The 14,814-nt window shown below is 41.6% G+C and overlaps 2 protein-coding genes across 8 annotated transcripts in view; both read right to left on the minus strand.

Annotated features, from left to right (window-relative positions):
- KYAT3 (kynurenine aminotransferase 3) overlaps positions 1 to 13,786 on the minus strand; it is an 88,204-nt gene extending 74,418 nt beyond the window's left edge. For 2 of the 6 annotated variants that reach the window (XR_003120787.1, XM_025393941.1), the window contains exons 1-2: positions 13,346 to 13,507; positions 10,065 to 10,164 (exon numbers count right to left, since the gene is read on the minus strand). Coding sequence is in view for 2 of the 6 variants with exons in the window: in XM_025393921.1 (XP_025249706.1) it covers positions 10,065 to 10,163 (99 nt within the window). In the remaining 4 variants the exon portion in view is untranslated. Of the gene's footprint in view, positions 1 to 10,064; positions 10,165 to 13,345 lie in introns of all 6 variants that reach the window. The other 4 variants (XM_025393921.1, XM_025393912.1, XM_025393934.1 and 1 more) reach the window with 4 other exon arrangements.
- RBMXL1 (RBMX like 1) lies at positions 45 to 13,717 on the minus strand. 2 transcript variants are annotated; one of them, XM_025393963.1, is made up of 3 exons: positions 13,346 to 13,717; positions 10,065 to 10,164; positions 45 to 4,659 (listed from the first exon to the last, which is right to left on the minus strand). In XM_025393963.1, exon 3 carries the CDS (start codon positions 4,413 to 4,415, stop codon positions 3,240 to 3,242), a length of 1,176 nt encoding a protein of 391 aa, XP_025249748.1. In that variant the 5' UTR covers positions 4,416 to 4,659; positions 10,065 to 10,164; positions 13,346 to 13,717; the 3' UTR covers positions 45 to 3,239. The 2 variants fall into 2 exon arrangements, with proteins under 2 accessions (XP_025249748.1, XP_025249757.1); XM_025393972.1 differs by lacking the exon at positions 10,065 to 10,164.
- Positions 13,787 to 14,814: the final 1,028 nt, after the last annotated feature.

Consider the following 14,814-nt stretch of genomic DNA (forward strand, 5'->3'; position numbering starts at 1 on the left):
GATTCTGAGCCATAGAATGAAAGAAAAGTATTTACAAATACGTATCTTACAAAGGACTTTAATACAGTATATATAAACAAATTTTACAACTCAATAAGACAAACAATCCAATTAAAAGTGGGCAAAAGATTTGACAACAACTTCACAGAAGATATACAACTGGCCAAAAAGTACTTAAAAGATGCTTACAAGCATTAGTCACCTGGGGAAATGAAAATAAAACCACAATGAGATACCACTAGATTCCCATCAGAATGGCTGAAAACTGAGTGTTGGCAGGAATGCTGGGCAGCTGGAACTCTACACAACCCTGGTGGGAATATAAAAGGGTATAGTCCCTTTGGAAAACAAACAGTTTGGCAGTTACTTAAATATTAAACATAAATCTGCCATGCAACCCAACCATTTTACTGTTAAGTATTTACCCAAGAGAAAGGAAAACCTACGTCTACACAGTGGCATGTACACAAATGTTCCTAACAGTTTTATTCACAGTAGCCCCAAACTGGAAACAATCCCAAGGTCCATCAACAGGCAAGTAGAAAAACAAATAATGGCATATTCACATAATGGGATACTACTCAGCAATAAAAGGAATAAGCTACTAATACACTGCAACCTGGTGAATTTCAAAGTCATTATGTGTGTGAAAGAAACCATAAACAAAAAAGTACATGCTACACAATCCCATTTATATAAAGTACTAAACAACACCACGAAGCAAACTAATACATGGTGACAAAGACAAATCAGCAGCGTGAGGGATGGACTGCAAAGGAACTTGAGGAATCTTTTGGGGGCGACGGAAGTGTTGTGCATGTTAATGGTGACAGTGGCTTCATGGCATATACATCTGTCAAAATAACCATTGAGTTGTAATTCTAAACGGATACAGTTTACTGTAACTTGATAAAGCTGAATTTAAAAAGCTGCCAGAGTATTCTGAAATCATGCCCTCTTTTCTCCCTCTGGACCAAGCATCTCCCCAAGCAAGCCAACTTTAACAAAATTATCTCATAGATTTTGGATTTTTTTTTTTTTTTTTTTTGCCATGTTAAAGTTTCAATAGAAAACATTCCAAAAAGTGAGAAGTGATCTATAATACCCAAGTTCTATGTTCAACTACCAGTTAAACAAGGAAAACATTTTCTATATCATTGTTTTACAACCAGTATAGACCCAGAAGAATCAAGATCTGATTCTTTTTCCACACATCTGCTAGGTCAGTAAACTATTTATCAAAACTGGTGTCTCGTCATTTTAACATACTGCTTGCTTTGAACAATATTCATTCATATTTGGTATAATCTCTATATCCTATGCTATATTTAGGATATCTAAATATCTTAAATATTTAGGATATCTCAAGGGCCAAAAGGTCCTCACAGAAGCTGTAACCCAAGTAATTATAAGAATATGGAAGGGTTGGGAAGTGCAACAACCACATAAATTTGGTCATTACCCTAGTGGTCTGTGATTAGTAGTAGTCTGTCAAATGAAAGTTAAAAATGTTGTACTTACTATCCTTAGCTGCAAATGTTAAAACATGACAGTGCCATAGTTACGACAAAAAAAAAAAAAAATTAGAAGTTCAATTAGTTCCTCCAATCCAACAACTCAAGTCTGTTTCCTTTGAGAACATTATACTATTGGCTCTAGTGTCCAAAACAATAAACTAAAACTTGTTTCCAAGACTGGGAGGTAAAGTAGGCTTATAAAACAATACAGCAAAAGAAAGCCAAGTAGCCCAATTGTTTCTAGTGTGTTTGCCATCTTAGCATGGTTGTTACTTTCCAGATGTCACTCATAAGTTGTATTCTACAACTAAACTGTTTCTGGATAAGCCACCACCAAAAAATGTTTCACTTACTGACAGACACTTCACTAGATAGAGCTACCATTTTTAAGCTCTAAATTGAAGAGTTGTCCCCATGACTTTAGCTAAACAAAATGAAACCCAAAGCTGTAAAATCTATGTAAAGGACCACAAGAACTTCCTCCACTTACCAATTTCCTTAATTACTTCCCCTTTTCCATTTGGTCAATTACTCGTTTTAAGTAACTACCACTCACTCCTTAGTTAGAGTGTTAATCAACACTGATACCTTCCTGAGATCCACAGGAACCCCTGAAGGCAAAATCTATTGCCTGCACCAAACCAATTCTGACAGCACTGCTTATGCAACTGTACTGACTTACTGACAATCAGCCGCCTTCTGCTTCAACAACTCTTAGCATTTGATTTCTCTTACTGCCAGCTTTATCTACTGTGAATCAATCAGCAGCACTCCACAACCATAATGAGCATAATCCTCAACCATCTTTGCTGTTTCACAGGCATTTGATGCTTTAAATCTGATGTGGAATGCTGATAGATTCACTTTTTAGAAGTCATAAGCCTTTCGGAAGTTGGAGATAACTTCATTACTTAACTGTTTTCTCCTTTGCAATCAAACTGTTCCTTTAAAAGTGAGACACTAGAGTTGCAAAAATTTGAAACAGTTAGACCAAGCACCTTTGCAGCTTCATGGTTGGTTCTGGCCAAACTTTTTATTTAGTATTCTGCAGTTGTTTAAAGACACACTTAAATGGTCTTATTGTGGGAGGGGAAAGGGGAGGTTCTTGCAGATTCCCAAGGAAATGTCAGAAAGGCAAAATGGCCAGCATTATCCATTTGCTTTTTTTTGGGTTTACTGGGTGAATAGCAATTTCCTTACATAGGCATCTGATTTCAGGTTTTGCATACTAAGAACATTGAGATTTCCGTTGGAAAACACCATGAAATCTTATGGGTAGCATACCCCAACCACCCTCTTAATAGCTAGCTTGCTTGTATAGGCAGAACAATTCATCTCTCCATTTCAGATGGCTAGATGTTTTATGGAAGATCTTAAAATTGCTTGCCTCATTTACTGGGAAAAACCAGATAGGAAGTGGTCTTTAGGGACACTTTTACTTGGAAAGTTAGAAGTTACAAAGTTACTAGTACAACAAGGCTTAACACATTTAACATTTGCATGTTGAAAAGCAGTGTCATAAAGTCAAATAAAATTAAACATGTTTTACCTTTTTCCTCACAAGAACATAAAACTTAGGGAGGGGAACTTAACAGGGAATTTAAAAAAGGTAACACAATTTTCCCTTTTAGTAGTCCTTGGGTAGTAATGATAGAATAGTTTCCACTTTTTTTTTTGTCTGTTTCTTTGAACTGGGATTTTGGTCCAAAGTTTTGTTTGTTTCTAGTATCTGCTTCTGCCTCCCCCTCTATCAGATCGGCTTCCTCCAGGGCCACCACCTCTTGGTGCTCCCCGGCTTGAACTGCTGTAGGAATCACGTGGAGAAGGGTACCCCCTTTCTACAGAAGGGGGAAGCCCTCTTTCTTGTCTGCCAACCCGATCACAACCACTTGAGTAGAGATCACTTCGGCTGCTTGAGTAATTGTCCCGACTTCCACCATATCCATCACGTGAGCTGCTATAATCATCATAGCGACTGCTTCCACCATAAGATGGCGGGGGCCCTCGTGTAGGTGGGGCACTACGTGAGTTACCATAACTCTCATATGAATCTCTGTAGGAACCTCCACTTGGATGATCTGAATAGTCACGATCACGACCATATCCATCTCTATCGCCATAGCCTCTTGATGGATAGTCATCACGTGAACTGGAATGACCATAATCACGGTAAGTATAATCTCGTGGTGGTGGTGCATAATCTCTTGCATCACGAGAACTTGGGTAATCTCTGCTTGAATAGCTGTCTTTAGTAGAATACCCATCATCTCTTGGGTACAAATAAACATCTCTACGAGAGGGGAGCGGTTCCCTTCGAGGTGGACCTCCGTAACTATCTCTTCCACGTGATAGAGGAGCTCTTCCTCCCATGCCACTGCTGCTGCGAACTAGTCCTGAAGGTGCAGATCTCTTAGGAGAAGGACCCCCACTTCTTGGTGGTGGTCCTCTTTTCACTGGGAGTGGTCCCCTGGAAGAACTCATGTTAAAATGCATGGAATATCCACCGTCATCCATGTGTCCTCCTCGTGAAGGAGGTCCCCTGGTTCCTCCACTTCCTCCTCTTCCAGCTCTAAAACCTCGTGGAGGACCTCTACTTCTTGGAGGTGGGGGCGGTCCATGTCTACCTCTTTCAAATGATGGTTTGGTGGCTTGTTCCACCTTGATGGCTTTTCCATCTAATGACTTTCCATTCATGTCTCTGGCTGCATCCTTAGCATCTGCTGGGCTTTCAAAGGTGACAAAAGCAAATCCTCTTGATTTGTTAGTTTCACGGTCTTTTATCAAGAGTACTTCCACTATTCGTCCATATTTGCCAAATACTGTTTCAAGAGCTTTCTCATTTGTTTCCGTATTAAGCCCACCAATGAAGAGCTTTCCCGGGCGATCTGCTTCAACCATTTTTTTTTTTTTTTTGCCGGTGAGTCGGAGGGGTGACAATGGGTTCAAGCTCCAAGGAGCTCGCTGACAGGGGCTTCCTAGCAACTCAGCACCAACTCAGCGGCTGTCGGGTACGAGGACTGAACTGCGAAGTCGCTAGCACTACTGCACAATCTGGATGCTTTTTAAGGGATGACTATCCATTCAAAAAACCAGGAAAATTACTTTCTTTTACCACTAGATGGCAGAGGAAAACAGAATATTCCTGTAATGGTGGAAGAAATGAAAGTAAAACTCAGAAGTGGAAATGTAAAGCAGGGAAAGATGCTTAAAGATACATAAAGAAAAAATGCAATTATATTAAGCTCAAAAGTGTGTATAATTAACAGGAACCCTTTTGTTGTAGCTTTTTGTTTGTTTGTTTGTTTTGTTTGTTTTTGTAGACAGAGTCCCACACAGTCGCCCAGGCTGGAGTGCAGTGGTGCAATCTTGGCTCACTGCAACCTCTGCCTCCCAGGCTCAAGTGATTCTTGTGCCTCAGCCACCTGAGTAGCTTGGATTACAGGCATGCGTCACCACACCTGGCTAATTTTTGTATTTTTAGTAGAGAGGGTTTCACCATGTTGGCCATGCTGGTGTCGAACTCCTAGCCCAAGTGATCCGCCTGCTTCGGCCTCCCAAAGTGTTGGAATTATAAGGGTGAGCTACCATGGCTGGTCTTAATTGGAACTTTGAAACAACATATATTTTGTTACTTTATTTTATAAAGAATTATTTGTGCCTGATATGCTGTAACTATTTTAACATCTGTTGACTGAACAGATCTGCTGAGTGAAAGGGAAACAATTTGGACTCCCTCTGAGAGATAATATATTTGGGGAAAAATTGTACTTCAATAGAAAACTATGCACTGGCCACAGCACAGCTTTAGAGCTGATATTTGCGGGGCTAGAATTTGCCTTTGAGTTATTTTGCGCTTTTGTAAATTGAAGCTAAGTGATAGGCATGCAAACTCTGGTTCTAGCAGTTTGATTACCTTCCCTCCACCCTGTAGAAAAAACAGTTTTGCCTTCATTTGCAATCCAATTCCTTTACTACATATAAATTTGTGCTTTTTGACTTTCCCTCTGTACTGGTTATAACTTCTGTCTGGTTACCTCATATCACATGAGTAAAATAAAAATCTTTGGCATATGCTCATTTTTATATTTGTATGAGTCATGATTTAACCTTTTTCCAAAAATTATCTTTTAACAATTACTTCAGAGAAACAAGCTTATTGGAAACAAGGCTTTCTCTAAACCCGAGAGCTGATAACATAGGTAAACACATGGCTGGAATGCCAGAAATGGAGTCAGGCCAAGCAGAGAACAAAAAGTCTGATTTATTCTCTCAAAAAAAACTGGGTTTAAGTCAAGACCTTGGAAGAGTGAGTAAGTGAAGGGAGTGTGTGAGTATTGTCCTCACCCATATCAATAGGCCTGGGGCCCTTTGGCTTGCCTACACTGTGTAATCTCAGTCCCCCCAATGATAGCTATAATTAAATCAGAGTTGGACAGAGTCAGGCTGAACCAATCAGGGCAACTGGAAGTTTGGGTTTGAGGCTGAGAAACAGGCTGTTTCTGCTGGGCACACGAAACAGGAAGATTGGTAAGTCTGAATCTGGGCAAGTCTGTGCTCAGTCCCTCACACACGCCATGTTCTGATGCTAAAAATACACCTATGTTCTAAGTATGTTGTTCAAGGTTGTTTACTGCAAAGAGCTTTCAAGCCAGATAGATCTTAGTTCAAAAGTAAACATCAAAACTCCTAGTGTGTGAAGTAGGCAGTTTACCTGATGTCTCTGAAATTCAGTTTCCTTATTTGCTAAGCAGGAAAATGAATACCTGCCCCATGTAAGTGCTATGGTAATTAAATGAGGCAAAGCCATAAGCGGAAAAATATAGTTCATGGCATACAATATATACACTCCAAAACTAGTGCCCACTCAGAAAGTAGAAAAGATTCTCTTAGATACAAGTAGGATGAGTAACTTTGCACTAAAGGAGGCAAAGAAATGTTGGGTATGGACTAAATGTACAAAAGGTAATACTTTTACGTCAAAAGAGAGGGTTGGGGTGGACGCAGTGACTCATGCCTGTAATCTCAGCACTTTGGGAGGTTGAGGAGGGTGGATCGCTTGAGCCCAGGAGTTTGAGACCAGCCTGGACAACATGGCAAAACCCCGTCTACAAAAAATACAAAAATTGGCTGGGAGTGGTGGTGGGCACCTATAGTCCCAGCTACTCAGGAGGCTGAGGCAGGAGAATCGCTTGAACCTGAGAGGCACAGGCTGCAGTGAGCTGAGATTGTGCCATTATACTCAAGCCTGGGCAGCAAGAGGAAGACTCTGTATGGAAAAAAAAAAAAAAAGAGAGAGAGAGAGAGAGAGAGAGGGTTGACTTCTAAGGAAGGACAGACCTAAGGAAAAGGTTTTGTCCAGTGTTGCTTTTGTGGTTCTCTGGTGGACATTTAAATTTTAGAATCTCTTAAAAAAAAATTAATAGACCATTTTAGGTCCAGGCATGGTGGCTCACGCCTGTAATCCCAGTACTTTGGGAGGCCGAGGCGGGCAGATCATGAAGTCAGGAGATCGAGACCATCATGGCTAACACGGTGAAACCCCATCTCTACTAAAAACACAAAAAATTAGCCAGGTGTGGTGGCAGGTGCCTGTAGTCCCAGCTACTCGGGAGGCTGACGCAGCCTCCCGAGAAGAATGGCGTGAACCCGGGAGGCAGAGGTTGCAGTGAGCTGAGATTGTGCCACTGCACTCCAGCCTAGGCGACAGTGCGAGACTCCGTCTCAAAAAAAGAAGAAAAAAAAAACAGGCTATTTTTTAGTGCAATTTTAGGTTCGTGGCAAAATTGAACAGAAAGTACAGGGAGTTCCCACATACTCTCTTGACACCCCCTCTATCACATGTCACCCTTTGTTAGACTAACCTTCATTTCAGGTTTAGTCCTTCAGATTGCAATTTTTTTTGTTTTGTTTGAGACGGAGTCTCACTCTGTCACTCAGGCTGGAGTGCAGTGGCCCGTTGTCAGCTCACTGCAACCTCTGCTTCCTGGGTTCAAGTGATACTCCTGCCTCAGCCTCCCTACTAGCTGGGATTACAGGTGCCCACTACCACACCCGGCTAAATTTTGTATTTTTAGTAGAGATGGGGTTTCACCATGTTGGCTGGGCTGGTCTCAAACTCCTGACCGCAAGTCACTTCGGCCTCCCAAAGTGGTGGGATTACAGGCGTGAGCAACAACACCTGGCCCAGATTGCAATTTGTATTCCATCTGGTTTTCTATTCTTCTTTCATTAATAATCTATCAACTGCTTATCCTCACAAATTCTTCTTTATATAAGACTTCCTAGGGAAACTATTCAGCATGGACGCATGTCACACATTTGTCAAAACTCATTTGTAAAATCTTCTTTGCTTCTTTCCTTCCTTCTCTTTCTATCAGTCATCTATCCATCAACATTCACTGGCACTCTGGCACTAGAGGATAATATAAAATTACCTTCCAATTTCTAACTCTTTAAGATCTAGGTGCTAAAAGACAGGACCAAAAAAGATTTTCATTCTGAGTTTCTCTCTCTTTTTTTTTTCTCTTCTTGTTGTATAGCAGTACATGTTTTTCTTTTCTTTCTTTCTTTCTTTTTTTTTTTTTGAGACAGCATATCACTCCTAGCACCTAGACTGGAGAGCAGTGGTGCAAACATAGCTCACTGCAGCCTCAACTTCCTGGGCTCAGGTGATTCCCCCACCTCAGCCTCACAAGTAGCTGGGACTACAGGAGTGTGCCTAGCTAATGTTTTGTATGTTTAATGGAGATGGGGTTTTGCCATGTTGCCCAGGCTGGTCTTGAACTCCTTGTCTCAAGCGATCCACTGGCCTCAGCCTCCCAAAGTGCTGGGACTGCAGGTGTGAGCCACCGTGCCTCACCTACATTTTTCCTTTAGTATTCAAAACAGTCTTTAAAATTAGAGAATACGTAAAATGTTTTTGTAAAAAAGCAAGTAATACAGGAAAGTACAGTCTATCCTCCATTCTATTCCCTCACTTGGAGGTAACCTTCCCGGTAGGTTTTCAATGACATTAAGGATGATGTGGATGAAACGAATATTCTAAGTAGGTTCACAGTAACTTACCTGGCTGGTTCTGACAACTCTTTCTTAATTTAAACTTATCACCGTTGCTTTTGTAACACTGGCCAGTGTTTTTCATTTGCCCAGCAATAGGAAGAATATTTATATCTTTATCCCTGTGCAATTATTTTAAATGCAAAGCCTCTGATGAACTATAGACAGTTTTTCAGTGTAGTTAAAATGATACAAACACTTTGGCAGTTACTTAATTAAACATAAAGCTACCACACAACCCAACCATTCCACTGCTAGGCATGGAGAGGATTTAGTGCTATCCCAAATAGTCCACAAGTTTGAATAATGCATTGTTAGTGGTTCTTGCCTGGGACATACATCAGAATCACCTGGAAAGATTTTTCAAAATACATTTCAGATATGTAGAATCAGAATGCATAATGGTGGGCCCTGGCATACGTAGTCTAATAAAAGTTCCACAAATGAGGATTCTGCACACAAATGCCCTTTTAGTGCCACGGTTTCATATGACCACCTTGGCGAAGCACACCCACTTCCTTGGCTTCAACCAACTTCTATGTTGGGAGAGGGCCTGAAAAAGGTGGTCACGGTGGCATTAAAGAGGAGAGAATTCAAAACAGTTATGAGGTAGAATTCATAGGATTTACATATAGAAGACACTGATGATGCTTTTTATGAAAATTTTGAACCACTGAGAAAATTTTAAACCAGCTGAGAGATTAGAATTAGGTTGAACACAAAATTGCCAATATTCAACCATGTATGACAAAAATGGCACTTCATATGCCAAAAATGGAATTTTCATACAAAAGTAGCAATTTCATATATTTTAACCTAATATAAAACACTCATATGCACACTACCCAGATTCAGTAATTCTCAAGATTTTGCCTCCTTTTTTTTTTCTTTAATTGCTGAGTAACTTTAAAGCAAATCTTAGACCTTAAGTCATTACACTCCTACATACTTGGCATATATCTCAAAAGTACTGCCGCTTATATAACTGCAATTTCATTACCACACCTCACCAACAATAATTTCTTGTTATCATCTAATACCCAGTCCACATTCTTATCTCTCTGATTGTCTTTAAAAAATGCATTTTGGTTGACTGAATAAAGTTCCTAAAGCAGATGTACGCATTGTATTTGGTGGTTATGGTTTTTAAACCTTTTTCCATCCCTGAGCAGTCCTCCTGAGATATCCTCTCCTACTTTTTTCCCATGCCACTGGACTTATATTCATAACTTGAACAGTTTTGTGAAGACAAAATGAGGTAATGAATATATAATGACCAGCACATTGCCTGATCCACAGACAGGCAAGCAGTTGCTCAGTGAATGTTAATTCTAGTCAACGACAAGAGACACCTCCATCATATATAATAGAAATGTTCATTTCAATAAAATATTTGTAAAAAAGCATCTGAAGAATTACATAAAGAATTACGTATTTTTTGGACAGTGCAGAATATGTACAATAATTTATCTGTAAGTAAGCAATACCTACAGCAGAAGCAGAGAATCCGAGGATTTTGGAAGAAGAAATTGTCTTCAGGAATTTTGCTCTACCACTAGGAAAGCAGAGGCTCCTCTGGGCCAAAAACATGCTATTAAATAAAAGAAAAGTTGAGAAGAGGAATAAATATATGATGGGTACATCATTATCAGACACTTACAGCCAGCTGGTATATCATAAGCTTACGTAAAATCCAAGCAAACATTTTTGAAAAGTGAGCTTACTTTCTTTCAAGTTTTCTTTCTATGATATAATCTCTCATCACTGGAAGCATTCTAATAAATGTATTCTTCCTTATACAAATTTATATTCACATCATTTCAAACTAGAGAGCTGTAAGAATATTCTTAATTCAGAAACCAAGGCTTTAATTTAGTCAAGAGCATTAAATTTCAGTAAGTGAAAGTTCCATTTCTAGCAGCCATAAAATCCAGAGTATTTCAACCTAGGAACGACTCAAATTTCAGAATCCTCTGGATAACAGTCACTAGTAAAAGCACAATTTGTAACAGTAAATTAAAGTTGTTAGGAACAATTATTTAAAAAGTTATTTGAAAAGATGAATGATAGTAGGTCCTTGATAAATAGAAAGACTATATGAGTGAATCTTAGGTTATTCTGAAGGTACTTCCTCCAACAATTCCCGCAAGCCATTTTAGTGGATTCCAGTGGCATGATAGGCATGCATTCTGAATTGCTTCTCTACCTGTAAGGAAATTGATATCCATCATGGGTAAATGGAGGAAGATTAAGGCAATGAAACTCTATTATAATAATACTGCTACTTGGAAGTGGAAAGAAAACCCAGTTTTCTAAAAACATTCAGGCAAATAGATATTTCTCATAAGGTTTTACTCTGAGAATGTTGTTCTCTTAAGCCTCTTAAGTATAAGGCTGCTATATCAGTGGATGGCATTTCGTCTGTTATCAAACCTTAGAGAAAAGAGACCTAATCTATGGAAACTAAATAGAACTTCTACATAAAATGCTAACAAATCAAACCCAGTAGTATACAAGAAGAATAATACATCATGACCAAGGGGGGTTGGGTTTATATAAGACACCTATTAATGTGATTCACCACATTAAGAGATTAAAGTCAAACTCAATCTTAAGAAGTTTCTATCTGTAGTCAAGTTATGGACTCCTGCTGGGCCTCAGTTTCTCCATTTTTTACAGTAGATGAATAAATTAATAAGGTTTGAGTTAAAGCAAGCAGGTAGAGGGAACCCTCTAAAGACATAAAGATACAATGGAATTTGCTGATTATGGCACAACTGTCCCAAAAGAGAACAGTTGAAACTTTGGACAATGGAAGAGAAAGGAAGAGCTGGGTCAGTTGCCAGGAAGTACACCGCATGATGGAGGTAATGTGCTAATAATAAAAGCAAGTGAGCTTGGAGTGCAGCTTCTGGGAGATTTCACCCCAGACTGGGTGAGCCATACTCTCTAGGTACCAGGTATTTTATTAAGTAAACACATTTTGAGCAGCATTTTCTAATGCAATCAACACTGCATATATATATTCACCAATGAGATAAATACATTAAATTTAGATGTCACCGAAAAGATAGAAGAAAATAAAAAGGTATATGGCTCTTAATTCTAAACAATATTTTCATTGTATTTTTCTCCCTAAAAACAACTTCTGTGAAGAAAACCTGGCAACTTATGAATCAGGATGATCTATGTGATCTAATTATAGCATATTATGCATAAAGTCCACATTCCAAAACGCACGATCTATAGAAATGAAACTGTTGAATTATTATCAATGGGTTAGACTGTTTAAAATGAAGATTCAGAAGGCATGCTTGGCAGATTTGGGGGTGGCCTGAAGCTGAGAAAGCTGGTGAATTTTTGAGGGCCGAATATAAGGATAAAAGGCAGACAAGGCAGTCAAAATAAATCTTATGAAGCTTAAAGCTCCAGACTTAAATCCAAATGATCTATTTATACTTTACACATGGGGAGGAGCGGTAGGAAGAGATTTAATTTGACAAAGTCCAGAACATCTGGGTTAACTGCAAGTTCAAGCAAGATTAACATGAGGCAAAAAGGGCTACAGCTAATAATGCACCGCCCACACTGTTACAAGAGTCCGACCACTGGAAAACTGATTTTCCTTTCATACTCTACCTTGTTAGTTTGCTTCTAGAATGTTTATAAGGTTCACTGATACAACACAGGGAATCTAGGCGGTGAACAAAGTCCTGGACGGGGGAGTACTGTGGAAGGATAGGCTTCAAAGCTACGTCTTTAGAACAACAGCGGAAAGAATTGGCCAAAGTTGGGCAGCACATGATTTAAGGAGACACCAGCCTGAAACTGCTGAAAACCTGTTCTACGAAAATGGGATTCGTGTAACTATAAACTTCTCCAGAGGGAAAGCAGTGTGGCTGCCTGGGTGATACCAGGAATTCGGTTTTAGCTCCCGAGGTCAGACTTGCTAAGGGCTGACCTGCAGCCCCAGTCCTCCTCAGGTGGCCGCTAAGGAGCCACGCGTGGGAGAAGCGAAGGAAGGCCATTTCTGCGCCACTTGACTCCAAAAGCAACAGACTTGACTACTTTTCTCTTTTAACTACAGATGTTGGATTCTGCTAAGCTTCATTTATAAGGCAACGTAACAGCCTTGGTATCCTCCTTTTGGATTTTTTTTTTTTTTTTTTTTTTTTTTTTTGAGACGGAGTCTCGCTCTGTCGCCCAGACTGGAGTGCAGTGGCGCAATCTCGGCTCACTGCAAGCTCCGCCCACGGGCTCACGCCATTCTCCTGCCTCAGCCTCCCGAGTAGCTGGGACTATAGGCGCCCGCCACGACGCCCAGCTAATTTTTTGTATTTTTAGCAGAGACGGTGTTTCACCGTGTTAGCCAGGATGGCTAACTGATCTCCTGACGTCATGATCCGGCCGCCTCGGCCTCCTAAAGTGCTGGGATTATAGGCGTCAGCGTCTTTTGGATTTTTAAATTAAGAGTCCCAAAGTCACTCTTCTCAGACTACCTTCTAAAAGCCCAAACAGCGAAATCAAGAGTAAAAGCGCCAAGACGGTGACTGAGTCTAGGGGATCCCTCTTGGAGACCAGTCACCTCGGCGCCTTCCCCTGAAACTGTTAATCCAGGGCCGACTTCCTGCAGCCGCCCCAGCAGGCGGCTCCCGCGTGACTCAGGCAAGAGCAGCCCGGCCTCCGTCCCCTCGCCCCGCAGGCCGGAAAGGCCCTCGTCAGTCCGCACGGAAGCGCCGCGCCGAGCCGCGCCGCGCGCCCGCCCCACTCACCTATCTGGTGCGGGAACCTCGTCTCTCCAGGCTCGAGACCCGCCTGGGCTTGAGGGCCTGGCTGGGCGGGATTCGGACGCGGGGGGCGGAGCCGGGACACGGACTGACTGCGGTTTGCACTCAGTGCGCGCTTTGGCTGAGGGCTAGGCTGTGATCTCTAGGCTGGAAAAGACTGGATAAGGGGTGTTTTTTTGGGAGGGGAGGGGCGGGATTTGGTGGGTTCCGGGCTTGTGGGAACAATGGGGCGGGCCGGGGGCGAGCCCGGATGTGGCCAGGGATTGGCTGTGGAGTGTGACTCACGGCGCGCGTTGACTGTGGGGTCCGCAGCGATCGCGGACCGGATGGAAATGGAGGAGGGAAGGGGTGGGGGCCGCGGGTTGGGCTTGAGTGAGGAAGGGGACAAGATGGAGGCGGGCCTGGACGTGGCCGGGGATTGGCTATGGGTGTGGACTCGGGGAACTCATTGGCTGTGGAGTCGGCCGGGATCACGTGCTGGTTCAGGCAAGCGTAGGTGCGGGACTGGAGTTAGTGGGGCGGGGACTTGGATATGGGTATGGAATTTGGGCCCAGGGCTCGAATCAGATATATGGGATTGATCGGGTTGGGGCAGGTTATAGGAGGAGTACTGGTTTGCAAGGATGGGCAAGCTATGGGGCCAGTGGGCTTGTACAAGTGGAGGGGTCGGGTTAGAATAACTTTGGAAGGTTCCTGAGAGAGGGCAATGCCACAGTGAGTGTGAAAAGGGATTCCTAGATGCATTTGTCATTTGAGATGGGGGTGAGGGGTTAAAAAGCGGAAAGGAACTTATTTTCCTTAATATGAGTTTGATCAGCACACTAAGAATGAAAGGGACATGTCAGACTGAAGGAGGAAGAAAAATGACACTAAAATACAAAAAAGAAAAGTCTCTAGGAAAACAAGGAAGGAACCCACTGGTGACTTATTTGGGGAGGGCAGTGTCAGCGAAAGGAGAGTTTTTGTTAAAAATTGAATTTTATGTTTGGATTTTTTTCCTCTTCTATTTTAAGAGGATGAGAGGCTAGAAGGAGTGGGAGAGGCGTTAGCATTGTTTTTCAGTTCTAAAGGAGGGAACAAAAGTAATCATTGCTTAAAGGAATATACTCTTCAGCTAGGTACAGGGAGTTTCAGAAGACGATTAGGTGCATAGAGAAATTATTGTGTATAGGCAGGGGCGAGCCTGATGTGGCTTGGGATTGGCTGTGGAGTGTCTCAGTGCGCACTGGCTGTGGGGTCCGCTGCCATTGGGGATCATACTACATCTTACCTTTAGGAGGGAGGAAAAGTGCAAGGCTAAAGCTGTAATCAGTAAAGAAGCAACAATCATATTAGCTGGGGGAGGAGGATAGTTTGATATTTTTGTAGTTTCCACAGTGACCTTTTTAAAAATCTGGTTAGACAAAAATAGTGTGATCTTGTTTGTTGTCTCACTTCATTACCATCACAGAATG

The sequence above is a fragment of the Theropithecus gelada genome, chromosome 1 (genome assembly GCF_003255815.1).
Source record: "Theropithecus gelada isolate Dixy chromosome 1, Tgel_1.0, whole genome shotgun sequence".
Taxonomy (NCBI): domain Eukaryota; kingdom Metazoa; phylum Chordata; class Mammalia; order Primates; family Cercopithecidae; genus Theropithecus; species Theropithecus gelada.

Coding starts and splice junctions, on each gene's coding strand:
- RBMXL1 (XM_025393972.1), bottom strand. CDS start 4,415: ATGGTTGAAGCAGATCGCCCGGGAAAGCTCTTCATTGGTGGGCTTAAT.